The 15,746-nt window shown below is 38.1% G+C and overlaps 1 protein-coding gene across 2 annotated transcripts in view; it reads left to right on the top strand.

The window, feature by feature from the left end:
• The window catches only part of TOMM70 (translocase of outer mitochondrial membrane 70), a 37,337-nt gene extending 22,044 nt beyond the window's left edge, over positions 1-15,293 (top strand). Inside the window, exons 7-12 of one of the 2 annotated variants that reach the window (XM_019969983.2) lie at positions 1,017-1,151; positions 2,328-2,435; positions 3,294-3,410; positions 8,291-8,388; positions 8,992-9,114; positions 14,840-15,293. In XM_019969983.2, the coding sequence (XP_019825542.2) occupies positions 1,017-1,151; positions 2,328-2,435; positions 3,294-3,410; positions 8,291-8,388; positions 8,992-9,114; positions 14,840-14,993 (735 nt within the window). In that variant the 3' untranslated portion in view covers positions 14,994-15,293. The remainder of the gene's footprint in view (positions 1-1,016; positions 1,152-2,327; positions 2,436-3,293; positions 3,411-8,290; positions 8,389-8,991; positions 9,115-14,839) is intronic. The other variant, XM_070787105.1, reaches the window with a different exon arrangement.
• Positions 15,294-15,746: the final 453 nt, after the last annotated feature.

Raw genomic sequence — 15,746 nt, 5'->3', positions numbered from 1 at the left:
AGGTGTGACACCAGCAGCACAAATGACAAAGTGGTGGGGGGGGGGGACTTATTCCACAGAATGGGAGAAAATATTCCCAAGTCATATATCTGATAATGATATGCAGACAATATTAAATCGTCTTTATAGCGCAACAATAAAAAGATAGCCTAATTTAAAAATAGGAAAGGATCTGAGTAGACATTTTTCCAAAGAATATGCACAAATGACCAATAAGAACAAGAACATATACTCAGCATCATTAGACCTTAGGGAAATGTGAATCAAAATCACAATCAGGTATAACTTTATACTCGCTAGAATGGCCATAATCAGAAATTTGGACAATTAAAAGTATTGATATAGATGTGGAAAAAATTGGAACTCTCACACATTGAGAGTAGAAATGTAAAATGGTAAAATCCCTTTGGGAATTAGTAGGCGGTGGTTTCTAGAGTTACCATGTGACCCAGCAGTTACTCTCTTAGGCATATACCTATGAGGATTTATGTCAAGACAAAAACTTGTACATGAATGTTCTTAGTAGCATTATTCATAAGAGCCAAAAAGTGGAAGCAGCTCAAATGTCCACCAGCTGGTGAAGAGATAAATAGACTGATTTATCCATGCAATGGAATATTATTCAGCCCCTAAAATAGAATGATGTACATGTTAGAACTTAGATGAACCTTGAAGACCTGCTGTTTGTGAAAGAAGACAGACAGAAAGGCCACATAGTTTACAATTCCATTTATGTGAAATGTCTGGAATATACAAATCCGTAGAAATAGAAGGCAGAATGGTGGTTTCCAGGGACTGAGAATTAGAGGTGAAATAGAGTCCCTGCTAATGTGTATGAGGTTTCTTTTGGGATCAGTGAAAACATTTCTAGTGGTGACTGGTTGCACAACATTTTTAGTCATATACTAAAAATGACTTACAGTATGTGAACTACATCTCAATGAAGCTGTTATTTTTTTAAAAACTAAATTAGAATAAAAAGTAATGATGAATCTTTCCTCATTTTGGATATATAGCTTCGAGCAAACGCGCTCATCAAAAGAGGCAGCATGTACATGCAACAGCAGCAGCCTTTGTTGTCTACTCAGGATTTTAACATGGCTGCCGACATCGATCCTCAGAATGCAGATGTTTATCACCACCGAGGACAGGTAAATTAATTTTCTTAAGGCGTTTTGATCCTTGAATTGAGGGATTTGATAGCATTTTTGAGAATGTCTTAAAGTTTTCTTATATCACTGATGATAGCTATGAACAAAGTATCAGGGTGGTTTAGTTTGGGTTTAGTTTGATACATAGTATCATTTGTTTAGTTCCCTCTTGAACATTTGTCCTGATACTTTTTTGTTAAAAAAAGAGAGAGAAGAGGAAGGCTGCAAATGTTGGGTTGCCAGTTCAAGTTTGGTTTTTAGGCATTTCTGCTTCATAGGTTTTCAATGAGTAAAGCATTAAAAAATTAGTGACAAATTAAAAAAAACTTGTAGTGAGCATTTTGAGTTAATGCTTAGAATCAACAGAATGATTTTTGTAGGCATCTTGTAAAGAATTATTAACCTGAGCTATCTAGACTGTATCACAAAAAAATCTCTTCTGAATAGAGCTTTATAATTCTATGCATATTTGGTTTTTAGTAAAAATTCGCAGTGAAGAAAACAGTTCCCAATTTCAGCCTCATCTGGAAAAACATGGCTTTAAAATCTGTTTGTATACATGTATACCTGTGGTGGATTCATTTTGATATTTGGCAAAACTAATACAATTATGTAAAGTTTAAAAATTAAATAAAATTAAAAAAAAAAAATCTGTGTGATGTGGCTTCTTGGAGTGCATTAGAGTGGAAAGTATGGACTAATCCATATAATAACAGAAAAGTTCAAGTCGTTTCTAATGGAAAATTTTAACCTAATATTTCTGCCTGGAGCATCTTAAGAAGTATCGAGATAACCTTAAAAACTAATTGATATTTTGATCCTTACTGGGTGTATCTTAAGATTAATATGAAATGTAGTTATTTAATGTCTGATCTATCCCTACTTTGAAGTTTAAAAGTACAGAGACATTTCATATTCTAGAAGAAAAATCACTTAAGAGTGATTAAAAACTGGTAGGTTTATAGTGCTTTTTTAAAAAATTGAACACTAGTTCTAAGTTTTAGCACCTTTCCTTTAAAATTATAAGATTTTCTGATTCACTGTTTCTAGAAAGTAATTCTATATTAATAATTCCATGCTTAGCTTTATGCTGATTATGCAAAAAGGCACAGTACATGCTTAACTGGTGTAGTTTTTGTTTTGAACTGCGCTTATTTGTGTACTTTTTTTCCTTAGCTGAAAATACTGCTTGATCAAGTTGAAGAAGCAGTAGCAGATTTTGATGAATGTATTAGATTAAGACCTGAGTCTGCTCTGGCGCAAGCCCAGAAATGTTTTGCTTTGGTAGGTTCTACTTTCTTTTGTATTTTCCTAAACATCAGTATTTCCCATTGTTAACAAAAACGAGTATCTCATTGTCTACAAAATCTTCCGTTTTTTCCTTCAATCTGTGACAAACAGGGAGAAAAACATGTCAGCTTAAAGAAATAGAAGTGTGTATGTTACTTGAGGTACTGCTTCAGTATTTCTCTGGGTGCTTTATTTGGTTCATCCTGATAGACGTTTGTCCCTGATTTTATGTGCCCCCTAAACAGCGCTCTTCTTCTCCCTGCTCTTTACCATAAGCCAGTACAAAGAACAAAAGCATTTCAAGGAAATACTTGGCAATCATGACACCATACAATGTACCTCTCATTTCACCTTTGTAGAGCTATTCAGAAACACAAAGTTGAAAATCAGGTAAAATAAGACGATTTCTAATGAGATGAGATATTTCCAATTAGCCCCATACCCTGAGACCTAAAAGAATTTTCCTTTTAAAGAAAAAAGTCAGTTTACAAACAAGTGAAAATGTTATCAGATGAAGGATACTATAATGCTTTTAGTAAAATGATAATAAATTTCTTTGAGTTTAATATTCCCCTATTTATATGCAAAGTTAACTTCAAGTTAGTCTGTCTGCTAGGATATTGAACATCTGGAAATTGTGTAGTGGCAATGAAGCCCTGATTGTACAAAGCCTTTGAGTCCCTGCTCTGTAGATATTCCTGTGGAACCCTTTTAGACGCAGCAAATTATGTTCGCAAATTACCTGCTTTTCTGGAAATATTTATGTAATTTTGTGTGACCATTATAAGATGTTAACATTTCCTGAGTTTTTGAGTTCTTGATTTGACAGGCTTCTGTTGATTTTTTACACAGTATCGCCAGGCATATACAGGAAACAATTCTTCACAAATCCAAGCAGCTATGAAAGGTTTTGAAGAAGTCATAAAGAAATTTCCAAGGTGTGCTGAAGGCTATGCATTATATGCCCAGGTAAATGTCATTTTTCGTATTTTTTCAGTTGCCAGTTCTGTAAAGAACTGCATTTATATCCTGAATCCTAGAGTGGAAATCAGTAAACAGTGATCTTGTTGTAGCTTCTTTGGAAGCAAACGACTTTGTTCCGGGTTCTCAGGATGTTCAGGATGGTCCTGAATCACCTCAATGGGGCTTCTTTTCTGTGTTACATAATTTGAAAACTGTGGCCCTAAACTTGTAATCTGGAGAAACTTTAATAGAGCATTTCCCTCACGTTTTCATTTCGATTGGATTTATAAAAATTTAATTACTTTAGGAAAATTTACTGCATGCAGTTGGTGGGGAAAATGTCCTTGGAAAAAGTTTTCTTTCTATTTGATTACTGTTCTTTTAAATAGTTAGTCTATAACAGCTTATTTTAAACCATGATTTGTCCAAAATTCTTGATGCTTTCCTTGATTTAGGATTGAAACCATGGAAAATTGGATTTAAATTTGCATTATTTTCACTTTTAATCATAGTTTGAACTCTTTAAAAGTTTATTAACTTTAAATCATCCATTTAGATGAAAATGATTAGCTTCTTATTCCCACAGTTAAAGAGTTTTCCCTCAAACTAAATAATATCTGAATGGCTGTGGCTTAATCTTAAGTTAAAAGCTGCTTGTGGTATCTCAAATCCCAGCCATCTCAAAATTCTATATATTTTGTCTTTTCTTTTTAGCCTAAAGAAATTTGTCCCTCCTTCCTTAACCCCCCAAACATCACAGAAACAGGAAGCACTTAAATATGACCATCCATGGTAGACTCCTACCTCCAAATATCCTTAAGGTTTATTGATTTGTTTCTGATTTCCTTCATGCTATCATTAGTCAAGTTATAAGAAAATTTCCACAGGAGTAAAACTTTCTTTTTCAAGGATTATTGAGAGGGACTGTGAGAAGATTGATTTGTGTTGGATCGATTCTGTAAAAGTCCTACACACCCCTGCATAGGGTTGAAATTCTGGGATATGAAGTACAACCCAGGAATTCTTTAACCTCAGTTTGAAATCTTTATCTATTCAGTCTTTAATTCCTAGACAGAATGACAATTAAACAAATGATACATTGGTTGCTAACTGCATGCTGACTTATTAATTGTGAAAGCATGTACTGTCAGTTTTCAGTTCAGTCGCTCAGTCGTGTCCAACTCTGTGACCCCGTGGACCGCAGCACGCCAGGCCTCCCTGTCCATCACCAACTCCCAGAGTTTACTCAGACTCATGTCCATTGAGTCAGTGATGCCATCCAACCATCTCATCCTCTGTCATCCCCTTCTCCTCCTGCCTTCAATCTTTTCCCAGCATCAGGGTCTTTTAAAATGAGTCAGCTCTTCGCATCAGGTGGCCAAAGTATTGGAGTTTCAGCTTCATCAGCAGTCCTTCCAATGAACACTCAGGACTGATCTCCTTTAAGATGGACTGGTTGACCTCTTTGCAATCCAAGGGACTCTCAAGAGTCTTCTCCAACACCACAGTTCAAAAGCATCAATTCTTTGGCACTCAGCTTTCTTTATAGTCCAACTCTCACATCCATACATGACTACTGGAAAAGCCATAATCTTGACTAGATGGACCTCTGTTGGCAAAGTAATATCTCTGTTTTTTAATATGCTGTCTAGTTTGGTCATAACTTCCCTTCCAAGGAGTAAGTGTCTTTTAATTTCATGGCTGCAGCCACCATCTGCAGTGATTTTGGAGCCCAAGAAAACAAAAGTCAGCCACTGTTTACACTTTTCCCCCATCTATCTGCCATGAAGTGATGGAACCAAATGCCATGATCTTAGTTTTCTGGATGTTGAGTTTTAAGCCAACTTTTTCACTCTCCTCCTTCACATTCATCAAGACACTCTTTAGTTCTTCTTCACTTTCTGCCATAGGGTAGTGTCATCTGCATATCTGAATTTATTGATATTTCTCCTGGCAATCTTGATTCCCGTTTGTACTTCATCTAGCCCAGCATTTCTCGTGATGTACTCTGAATAGAAGTTAAATAAGCAGGGTGACAATATACAGCCTTGACGTACTCCTTTTCCTATTTGGAACCAGTCTGTTGTTCCATGTCCAGTTCTAATTGTTGCTTCCTGACCTGCATACAGATTTCTCAAGAGGCAGGTCAAGTGGTCTGGTATTACCATCTCTGGAAGAATTTTACACAATTTGTTGTGATCCACACAGTCAAAAGCTTTGGCATAGTCAGTAAAGCAGAAGTAGATGTTTTTCTGGAACTCTCTTGCTTTTTCAATGATCCAGCAGATGTTGGCAGTTTTATCTCTGGTTCCTCTGCCTTTTCTAAATCCAGCTTGAACATCTGGAAGTTCACAGTTCACATACTGTTGAAACGTGGCTTGGAGAATTTTGAGCATTACTTTACTCACGTGTGAGATGAGCACAATTGTGCCGTAGTTTGAACATTCTTTGGCATTGCCTTTCTTTGGGATTGGAATGAAAACTCACCTTTTCCAGTCCTGTGGCCGCTGCTGAGTTTTCCAAATTTATTGGCATATTGAGTGCAGCACTTTACAGCATCATCTTTCAGGATTTGAAATAGCTCAACTGGAATGCCATCACCTCCACTAACTTTGTTCCTAGTGATGCTTCCTAAGGCCCACTTGACTTCACATTCCAGGATGTCTGGCTCTAGGTGAGTGATCACACCATCATGATTATCTGGGTCGTGAAGATCTTTTTTGTACTGTTCTGTGTATTCTTGCCACCTCTTCTTAATATCTTCTGCTTCTGTTAGATCCATACCATTTCTGTCCTTTATTGAGCCCAAGATATCTTTGCATGAAATGTTCCCTTGGTATCTCTATTTTCTTGAAGAGATCTCTAGTCTTTCCCATTCTGTTGATTTCCTCTATTTCTTTGCATTGATCACTGAGGAAGGCTTTCTTATCTCTTCTTGTTATTCTTTGGAACTCTGCATTCAGATGCTTATATCTTTCCTTTTCTCCTTTGCTTTTCGCTTCTCTTTTTTTCACAGCTATTTGTAAGACCTCCTCAGACAGCCATTTTGCTTTTTTCCATTTCTTTTTATTGGGGATGGTCTTGATCCCTGTCTCCTGTACAATGTCACGAACCTCCATCCATAGTTCATCAGGCACGCTGTCTGTCAGCTCTAGTCCCTTAAAACTATTTCTCCCTTCCACTGTATAATCGTAAGGGATTTGATTTAGGTCATAATGGTCTAGTGGTTTTCCCTACTTTCTCAATTTCAGTCTGAATTTGGCAATAAGGAGTTCATGATCTGAGGCACAGTCAGCTCCCAGTCTTGTTTTTGCTGGTTGTATAGAGCTTCTCCATCTTCGGCTGCAAAGAATATAATCAATCTGATTCAGTGTTGGCCATCTGGTGTTGTCCATGTGTAGAGTCTTCGCTTGTGTTTTTGGAAGAGGGTGTTTACTATGACCAGTGCGTTCTCTTGGCAGAACTCTATTAGCCTTTGCCCTGCTTCGTTCTGTACTCCAAGGCCAAGTTTGCCTGTTACTCCAGGTGCTTCTTGACTTCCTACTTTTGCATTGCAGTTCCCTATAATGAAAAGGGCATCTTTTGGGGGTGTTAGTTCTAAAATATCTTTTAGGTATTCATAGAAATGTTCAACTTCAGCTTCTTCAACATTACTGTTTGGGGCATAGACTTGGATTAGCATGATATTGAATGGTTTGCCTTGGAAACAAACAGAGGTCATTCTGTCGCTTTTGAGATTGCATCCAAGTACTGCATTTCAGTCTCTTGTTGACTGTGATGGCTACTCCATTTCTTCTAAGGGATTCTTGCCCACAGTAGTAGGTATAATGGTCATCTGAGTACTATAATATATAAAATTTTATAGCATGTACAGAAATTAAAGTGAGACGAACACACATAATTTTATGACATATGTACTGAATAGTACACTTATGTTTAGGATTTAATTCGAAACAAACCAGAAGGTAACCATCCTCATCACTGAAATGAAATTCAGAAGGGCGTTTTTGGTTCAGATTTCTATAAGCAGCTAAAAGAGTAAAGTAGCTTTTAAAGAAACCAACATTAAACTCTTTAGCAGAGGTTTCATAATTGTATATTTATCCGTCATTGTGTTAACTTCAAAATAGGTTTTGGCTTCCTTGAGCATTGTCTTACCAGCACTAGCACTATTATGTCTGTTTGCACTAAATTTCTGACTTTTGGTCCCTCTTCTGATGTTTGCAACTTTTAATTTATATATATTTAGAGGGAGTTATATTTTAGTTACACAGTATGACTTTTTGCTTTGAGCTCTGAAGCTTGAGCTTAGATGCCGGCTAACTCTCAGAGTTACAGTTTGAGCATGGTCTTGTCTCCACATAACCAAGCCTTCCATTTGTGCCATGGGATTTGCCTTAAAAGTTGACTGTAGCCTTTTTTTCTTTCACCAATTATTTTTAAGGATTGACTCTGATAACCATTAACATACCTACCTGAATTTATCCTTCCAAATAAGTATTGTTTTTAGGGTTAACATTTTAAATTAAGTTTAATACCCTAAACAGGGCTTCCCAGGTGGCATCAGTGGTAAAGAATCCACCTGCCAATGCAGGAGACATAGGAGACTCCCTGGATCAGGAAGATCCCCGGGAGAAGGGAATGGCTACCCACTCCAGTATTCTCGCCTGGAAAATTCCATGGACAGAAGAGCCTGGCGGGCTACAGTTCATGGAGTTGCAAAAGAGCCAGACACGACTGAGCAACTAAACAACAGTCACCTCAAAACAGTAATTTGGTTATGAATGGTTAAATGAAGTAAATTTTAATGATTAATAAGCAACATATAGTTATAACTCCTTAGGGATACAGTTACCTAAATTTAACTGAAGTATCTCTTCACATAGGCATTAACAGATCAACAGCAGTTTGGCAAAGCTGATGAAATGTATGATAAATGTATTAATTTGGAACCAGATAATGCCACAACATATGTTCATAAAGGGTATGTATTTTTGGGGTCTGTTTGTTTCAGTAAAAAAGCTAAATTGCTTGCACAGTAATAAAATGGAATTGTTTTGCTCACTGAGAAAGGGGACTGTGATAGAGTCAGTGAGCTAATTGAAAAATTTCTTCATTGCTATGAATGCTTCACTGTTACTTTTTTTTAACTTTTATTTTTTAATAATGTTTATTATTATACAATAATTAGTAAATGTGCTACTTGCACTCTAGCTTAAGGATTTCAGTTCTGAACATCCTGTCAAATGTTACTTGTATCAAAAAGGAGACACATAAATAGGTTTTTCCTGTTCTAGTATACTTAAATTATCATTTTTAAAACTTCACTTAAATTATACAAATTAAAACATTAAGCTGTGCAAAGGAAGTTAATAATAGAGCTTAGACCATTATAATAAGGAATTTAGACTTCATAATAAGGAATTTAGACTACAAAACCACTATAAGTTGAGGGAGAAAAAACCGATTTGATGCTGATTATACTGTTTTAGATTTTGTTTTTCCTTATTAATTAAATTATAAATTCACTGAGAGCAGAATTGATACTGGGCCATGGTCACATCTGACTGCTGTTTTGCATTTGCAGTTTACTTCAACTTCAGTGGAAGCAAGATCTGGATAAAGGTTTGGAGCTTATCAGCAAGGCTATTGAAATTGACAATAAATGTGATTTTGCATATGAAACCATGGGAACTATTGAAGTACAAAGGTAACTTCTATAGTCTGTCCTTAGGAAAGTTAGGGAAGCTCCATAGATATTTATCTTTTTGTTTTTTTCATTATAGATAGGTTATTGTCATTATTCATTGCATTTCTAAGTCTTAAACATGCCTTTGGAAGCAAGATTCCCTTGAAACTATACAACTTTGATTTGCTTGGTTTCATATTTTTTCAATTTAAAAATCAAAACATAAAAGTTGTTTAAGTCAAGCATATGCATTAAAAGGGAAGCTTGATCTTAAAGAGTTGCTGTATGGTTGTGTCTCCTGTCACCTGTGTCACTTCTGTTGGAGGGGAATGTCTGCCTTGTACGTAAGCAGTGCACTGTAGCACAAGGCTTGGCAGCCACATTGCCCAAAGACATAGATCTTGCTGCAGCCAAGTGGCTGGGGAACTTGGACCATCACCTCTGAGCCCTCAAGTTTTCTTTCAAATCAGGGAGTTGGGTAAGATTTTTGCAGTTCTGACTTTTTCATAACTTCTTGATTTCTGTAAATGTTTATCCAGAGTTGCACTTGAGATTCACCATTAACAGATGACAACTGCATATGCCATAGACTTTAATGTCATATGCCATCTTGACACTGGCATTGTCATCCATTTGAGTATCTACTCTAGGCCAGGTACTGAACTTTAGGTGCTTTCCAAATATTTCAGTTGATTTTTTTCTGTCTTTATAAAGGTTGAGATTATATGGTCCTCGATTTAACTGAAGAGTATAGAAACTGATTCCTCAGTCAGTCAGTTCAGTCACTCAGTCGTGTCCAGCTCTTTGCGACCCCATGGACTGCAGCAAGCCAGATCTCCCTGTCTATCACCAGCTCCCAGAATTTACTCAAACTCATGTCCATTGAGTCAGTGAAGCCATCCAACTATCTCATCCTCTGTCATCCACTTCTCCCACCTTCAATCTTTCCCAGCATCAGGGTCTTTTCAAATCAGTCAGTTCTTCACATCAGGTGGCCAAGTATTGGAGTTTCAGCTTCAGCATCAGTCCTTCCAGTGAATATTCAGGACTGATTTCCTTTAAGATGGATTGGTTGGATCTCCTTGCAGTCGAAGGGACTCTCAAGAGTCTTCTCCAACACCACTGTTCAAAAGCATCAATTCTTTGGCACTCAGTTTTATAGACCAACTCTCGCATCCGTACATAACTATTGGGAAAACCACATCTTTGACTAGATGGACCTTTGGTGGCAAAGTAATGTCTCTGGTTTTTAATATGCTATCTAGGTTGGTCATAAGTTTTCTTCCAAGGAGCAAGCCTCTTTTAATTTCATGGCTGCAGTCACCATCTGCAGTGATTTTGGAGCCCCCAGAAATAAAGTCTGCCACTGTTTCCACTATTTCCCCATCTATCTGCCATGAAGTGATGGGACCATATGCCATGATCTTAGTTCTCTGAATGTTGAGTTTTAAGCCAACTTTCACTCTCATTTTTCACTTTCATCAAGAGGCTCTTTAGTTCTTTGCTTTCTGCCGTAAGGGTGATATCATCTACATACCTGAGGTTATTGATATTTCTCCTGGCAATCTTGATTCCAGCTTGTGTTTCATCCAGCCCAGCGTTTCTCATGATGTACTCTGCATATAAGTTAAACAGATAGGGTGACAATATACAACCTTGACGTGCTCCTTTCCCTGTTCGGAAGCAGTCTGTTGTTCCATGTCCAGTTCTGTTGCTTCCTGACCTGCATACAGATTTCTCAAGAGGCAGATCAGGTGGTCCCGTATTCCCATCTGTTTCAGAATTTTCCACAGTTTATTGTAATCCACACAGTCAAAGGCTTTGGCATAGTCAATAAAGCAAAAGTAGATGTTTTTCTGGAATGCTCTTGCTTTCTCAGTGATCCAAAAATCTTTGATCTCTGGTTCCTCTGACTTTTCTAAATCCAGCTTTAACATCTGGAAGTTCACAGTTCACATACTGTTGAAACGTGGCTTGGAGAATTTAGAGCATTACTTTACTCACGTGTGAGATGAGTGCAGTTGTGCCGCAGTTTGAGCATTCTTTGGCATTGCCTTTCTTTGGGATTGGGATGAAAACTGACCTTTTCCAGTCCTGTGGCCACTGCTGAGTTTTCCTAATTTGCTGGCATATTGAGTGCAGCACTTTCATAGCATCATCTTTTAGGATTTGAAAGAGCTCAACTGGAATTCCATCACCTCCCCTAGCTTTGTAGTGATGCTTCTTAAGGCCCACTTGACTTCACATTCCAGGATGTTTGGTTCTAGGTGAGTGATCACACCATCCTGATTATCTGGGTCATGAAGGTCTTTTTTGTATAGTTTTCCTGTGTATTCTTGCCACCTCTTCTTAATATCTTTTGCTTCTGTTAGGTCCATACCTCTTCTGCTCTTTATTGTGCCCATCTTTTTATTCCTAGACTGGTTAAATTAATAAGGTGACATTGTGAGCCAGTAGTAGAAAGAGGAGATGAACCCATATTTCACTGATGCTGAAAGTAGCTGATGATCTTCCCACCATCACTTGTCAGGAACTAGTAGGAGTTGTCTTAATAACATTCAGTCACTCCTGGAGTCCTCTTCTCTCTCAGCTCCAGAGGAAGCAGAATGTATGTGTGTGTGTGTGTGTGTGTGTGTGTGTGTGTGTGTGTGTGTGTATATATATATATATATATATAGGCTGATGAAAATTTTTGTGATTCTTTTGAACCATTCTGACAGTTTCATATAAATATTAAATTATTTCTTAATTTCTAGGTAATGTGAATAAAATATTCTTATGCTAGAATATGATTGGGTAGTAGTTCTTAATCTTTTGAGCAAAGATGTGGACTTTTCCTAGAATAATGCATATATGGAAACTCTCTGCACTTAAGTTGTTCATAGAGCCTGGGTTAAGGGCCCCTGATATATGGAGTTTGATGAACTGTGTTTGAAATGTACTTTAAGAAATCCATTCTAAATCCTGCTTTACAAACAGATAAATGTTAATGAATGAAATTGCTGGTTAATGTAAGATTTAGCAAGTCTTCTGTCTACCAAATATCTGAACATGAACTGTTAGTTATTTTTTTAATTGTCTCTTATGCACCATATCAATATATGTAGTAGGAGATTAACTACAGTCACCCAGAGGCACATTTTACTTCTTAGAGTTTAACTGTTGTATATATGTGTGTGTGTTAGTTGCTCAGTTATGTCCACCTCTTTGTGACTGCACGGACTATAGCGCTCCAGGCTCCTCTGTTCTTGAAATTCTTCAGGCAAGAATACTGGAGTGGGTAGCTGTTCCCTTCTCCAGGAGATCTTCCTAGCCCTGGGATCAAACGCAGCTCTCCTGCATGGCAGGCAGATTCTTTACCATCTGAGCCACCAGGAAAGCCCGTTATATTTATAGTGGAGACTTAATATTTATTGTAAGATTACAGGCATGTATGCATGTATACATATCCAATACTAACTACTTTAAAACAGCTCTTGTTTCTTAGTAAGTATATAAAGCCTAGTCACAGACTGTAAGAGGTAAATTTTGTGTTTTTTGACAAAACGTATGCATCCATTTATTCAAAAAATAGATAATAGTTACCAAGCATTGTACTTGGTTCTGGGAATTGAAAGGTGTCCATTAAGGATCTACTTCTGCTTCATTGACTATGCTAACGCCTTTGACTGTGTGGATCACAACAAACCGTGGAAAATTCTTAAGGAGATGGGAATACTAGAGCACCCTACCTGTCTCCTGAGAATCCTGTATGCAGGTCAAGAAGTAACAGTTAGAACCGGACATGGAACAACTGACTAATTCAAAATTGGGAAAGGAATACAAGGCTATATATTGTCACCCTGCTTATTATATGCAGAGTACATCATGAAAAATGCTAGGCTGGATGAATCACAAGATGGAATCAAGATTCCCAGGAGAAATATCAATAACCCCAGATATGTAGATGATACCACTCTAATGGCAGAAAGTGGAGAGGAACTAAAGAACCTCTTGATGAAGGGGAAAAGAGGAGATGAAAAAGCTGGCTTGAAACTCAACATTCAAAAAAGATCATGGCATCTGGTCCCATCACTTCATGGTGAATAGAAGGGGAAAAAAGTGGAAGCAGTGACAGTTTTTATTTTCTTGGACTCCAAAATCACTGTGGACAGTGACTGCAGACGGAAATTCAAAGACACTTGCTCCTTGGAAGGAAAACTATGACAAACCTAGACAACTTATTAAAAAGCAGACATCACTTTGCCAACAAAGGGAGATAGAGTCAAAGCTACAATTTTTCCAGTAGTCACGTATAGATGTGAGAGTTGGACCATAAAGAAGGATGAGTGCTGAAGAACTGGTGCTTTTGAACTGTGGTGCTGGAGAAGACTCCTGAGAGTCCCTTGGACTGCAAGATTAAACCAGTCAGTCCTAAAGAAGAACAACCCTGAATATTCATTGGAAGGACTGGAGCTGAAGCTTCAGTACTTTGGCCACCTGATGGGAAGAACCAACTCATTGGAAAAGACCTTGATGCTGGTAAAGATTGAGGGCAAGTGGAGAACGAGGGCAGCAGATGATGAGATGGTTAGATACCATCACCGACTCGGTGGACATGAACAGAGGCATTTAGCATGCTACAGTCCATGGGGTTGTAAAGAAACTTAGCAACTTACCAACAAAGACTGGTGTAAGCATATATATTCATCTGACTGTGCATAGAATGATGATAGAATTATGGGAACAATGGAGAGGGAGCAGCCAATTCCTGCTGGGAAAGGGAAAAATATTTTTCATGAAGATATTCTAGTCAGTATTTGAACTGGGCCTTAGAAAGGTAAGGATTTGACTAGAATCAGGCAGAGAAGCAATAAATAATCTGACCATTGTTAGCATGAGTGAACTCAAGACCTGTGTGACTGGAGTAGAGATGTGGGGGCTAACGATATGCTGGTAAGGGTTGCACAGATCTGTGAAGGTAAGGTCCCTGAATACCCTTAATGTTCTTTGAGCTTACATCACTGCTTTCTAAAGGAGCCTCATGATGGAGTAGAAGTGGGCAGAATTTAGGAACCAGATGTGATTAGGATTTTAAATAAGTCACTGAATTTTTCTAGTTTCACTGTTCTTATCTGTGAACAAAGGCCACAAGTGACATAATATAAACACATATAGTATTCAGTCTAGAGAAGGCGATGGCACCCCACTCCAGTACTCTTGCCTGGAAAATCCCATGGACAGAGGAGCCCGGTAGGCTGCACTCCATGGGGTCGCTGAGGGTCAGACACGACTGAGTGACTTCACTTTCGCTTTTCACTTTCATGCACTGGAGAAGGAAATGGCAACTCACTCCAGTGTTCTTGCCTGGAGAGTCCCAGGGACGGGGGAGCCTGGTCTATGGGGTCGCACAGAGTCGGACACGACTGAAGTGACTTGGCAGGCAGTATTCAGTCATGTTCAACTCTTTGCAACCCCATGGACCGTAGTCCACCAGGCTCCTCTGTCCATGCGACTCTCCAGGCAAGCATACTGGAGTGGGTTGCCATTTCCTACTGACCCAGCAATCAAGCCCAGGTCTCCTACATTGCAGGCAGATTCTTTATCATCTGAGCCACCAAGGAAGCCCTGTATTTGTAATAGTAGCTAACAGTCATTGTTTTCTATATGATAGGCATCATCTTGTTATAAAGAAGCATTTTATTAGTATCATGGTTGAAACTTAGAAGTCAGCTCCATGTAATTTTTGTTTCTTTTTTTCTTTTAGAGGAAACATGGAGAAAGCCATTGACATGTTCAACAAAGCTATTAACCTGGCCAAATCAGAAATGGAGATGGCTCATCTATACTCACTTTGTGATGCTGCCCATGCCCAGACAGAAGTTGCAAAGAAATACGGATTAAAACCACCAACATTATAAAATATGGGGGAAGGGAAATGACCCTCTTTTTAGAAGTTTACCCCTCTCCAGCTGAACCCTGAAGACACTGTTGTGAACTGTGTTGAATGGTGGGACTTCGTGTTTCCATTGTGCTGTTGTCCTTTGTCACAGCTGTCTCATGTTTAGGTGTTGTGGGAGTGGCTGTTGAAGAAAGTTTGCAGTGTGGCAGCTTTTATTCCCTGTGCAACAAAAGCTTAGAACCTGTTAAAGGGATATGAAAATAAAGTTGCAAAGAGTACAAATGACAATTGGCCATGCAAATAAAAACTTTGATTTGTTGATTTGACTTTTTTTCTGAGGGGGTGGGAGGGTGAATATGTGCTGGTTGATTTTGTCTTTGTGTGCGTGTATGTGTATATATATATGAATATTCTACAGTTTTACAGCATGTTGGTTTTTTTAATTAACATAGTACGTGCTGTAGAATAGGATTCTTTTAAGATTTGGTTAATCCCTTTCAGTTGAGTCCTCTGAAGGAAACAAAGCTTAAGTGGGGATTTTTTTATGGCAGCAAAATTGAGACCCTTTAAACCACTGTCCGTCAGCATGCACAATGCCTCTGATTCTGCAGAATGTTACACATGGTGGCAACGCTTAAATCTTTTGACCCCCTTCAACTCTGATAATGTACCTCATTCTTAAAGTCTACAGTAGCTCTTTTTCCTACAGTAAATCATGCAGAAGCAAGATATTCTAGTTGATGTATGTGCAGAAGACTGAGTATTCAAGGGA

This window comes from Bos indicus, chromosome 1 (genome assembly GCF_029378745.1).
Source record: "Bos indicus isolate NIAB-ARS_2022 breed Sahiwal x Tharparkar chromosome 1, NIAB-ARS_B.indTharparkar_mat_pri_1.0, whole genome shotgun sequence".
Classification (NCBI taxonomy): Eukaryota; Metazoa; Chordata; class Mammalia; order Artiodactyla; family Bovidae; genus Bos; species Bos indicus.
This window is presented reverse-complemented; position numbering and strand designations above follow the sequence as displayed.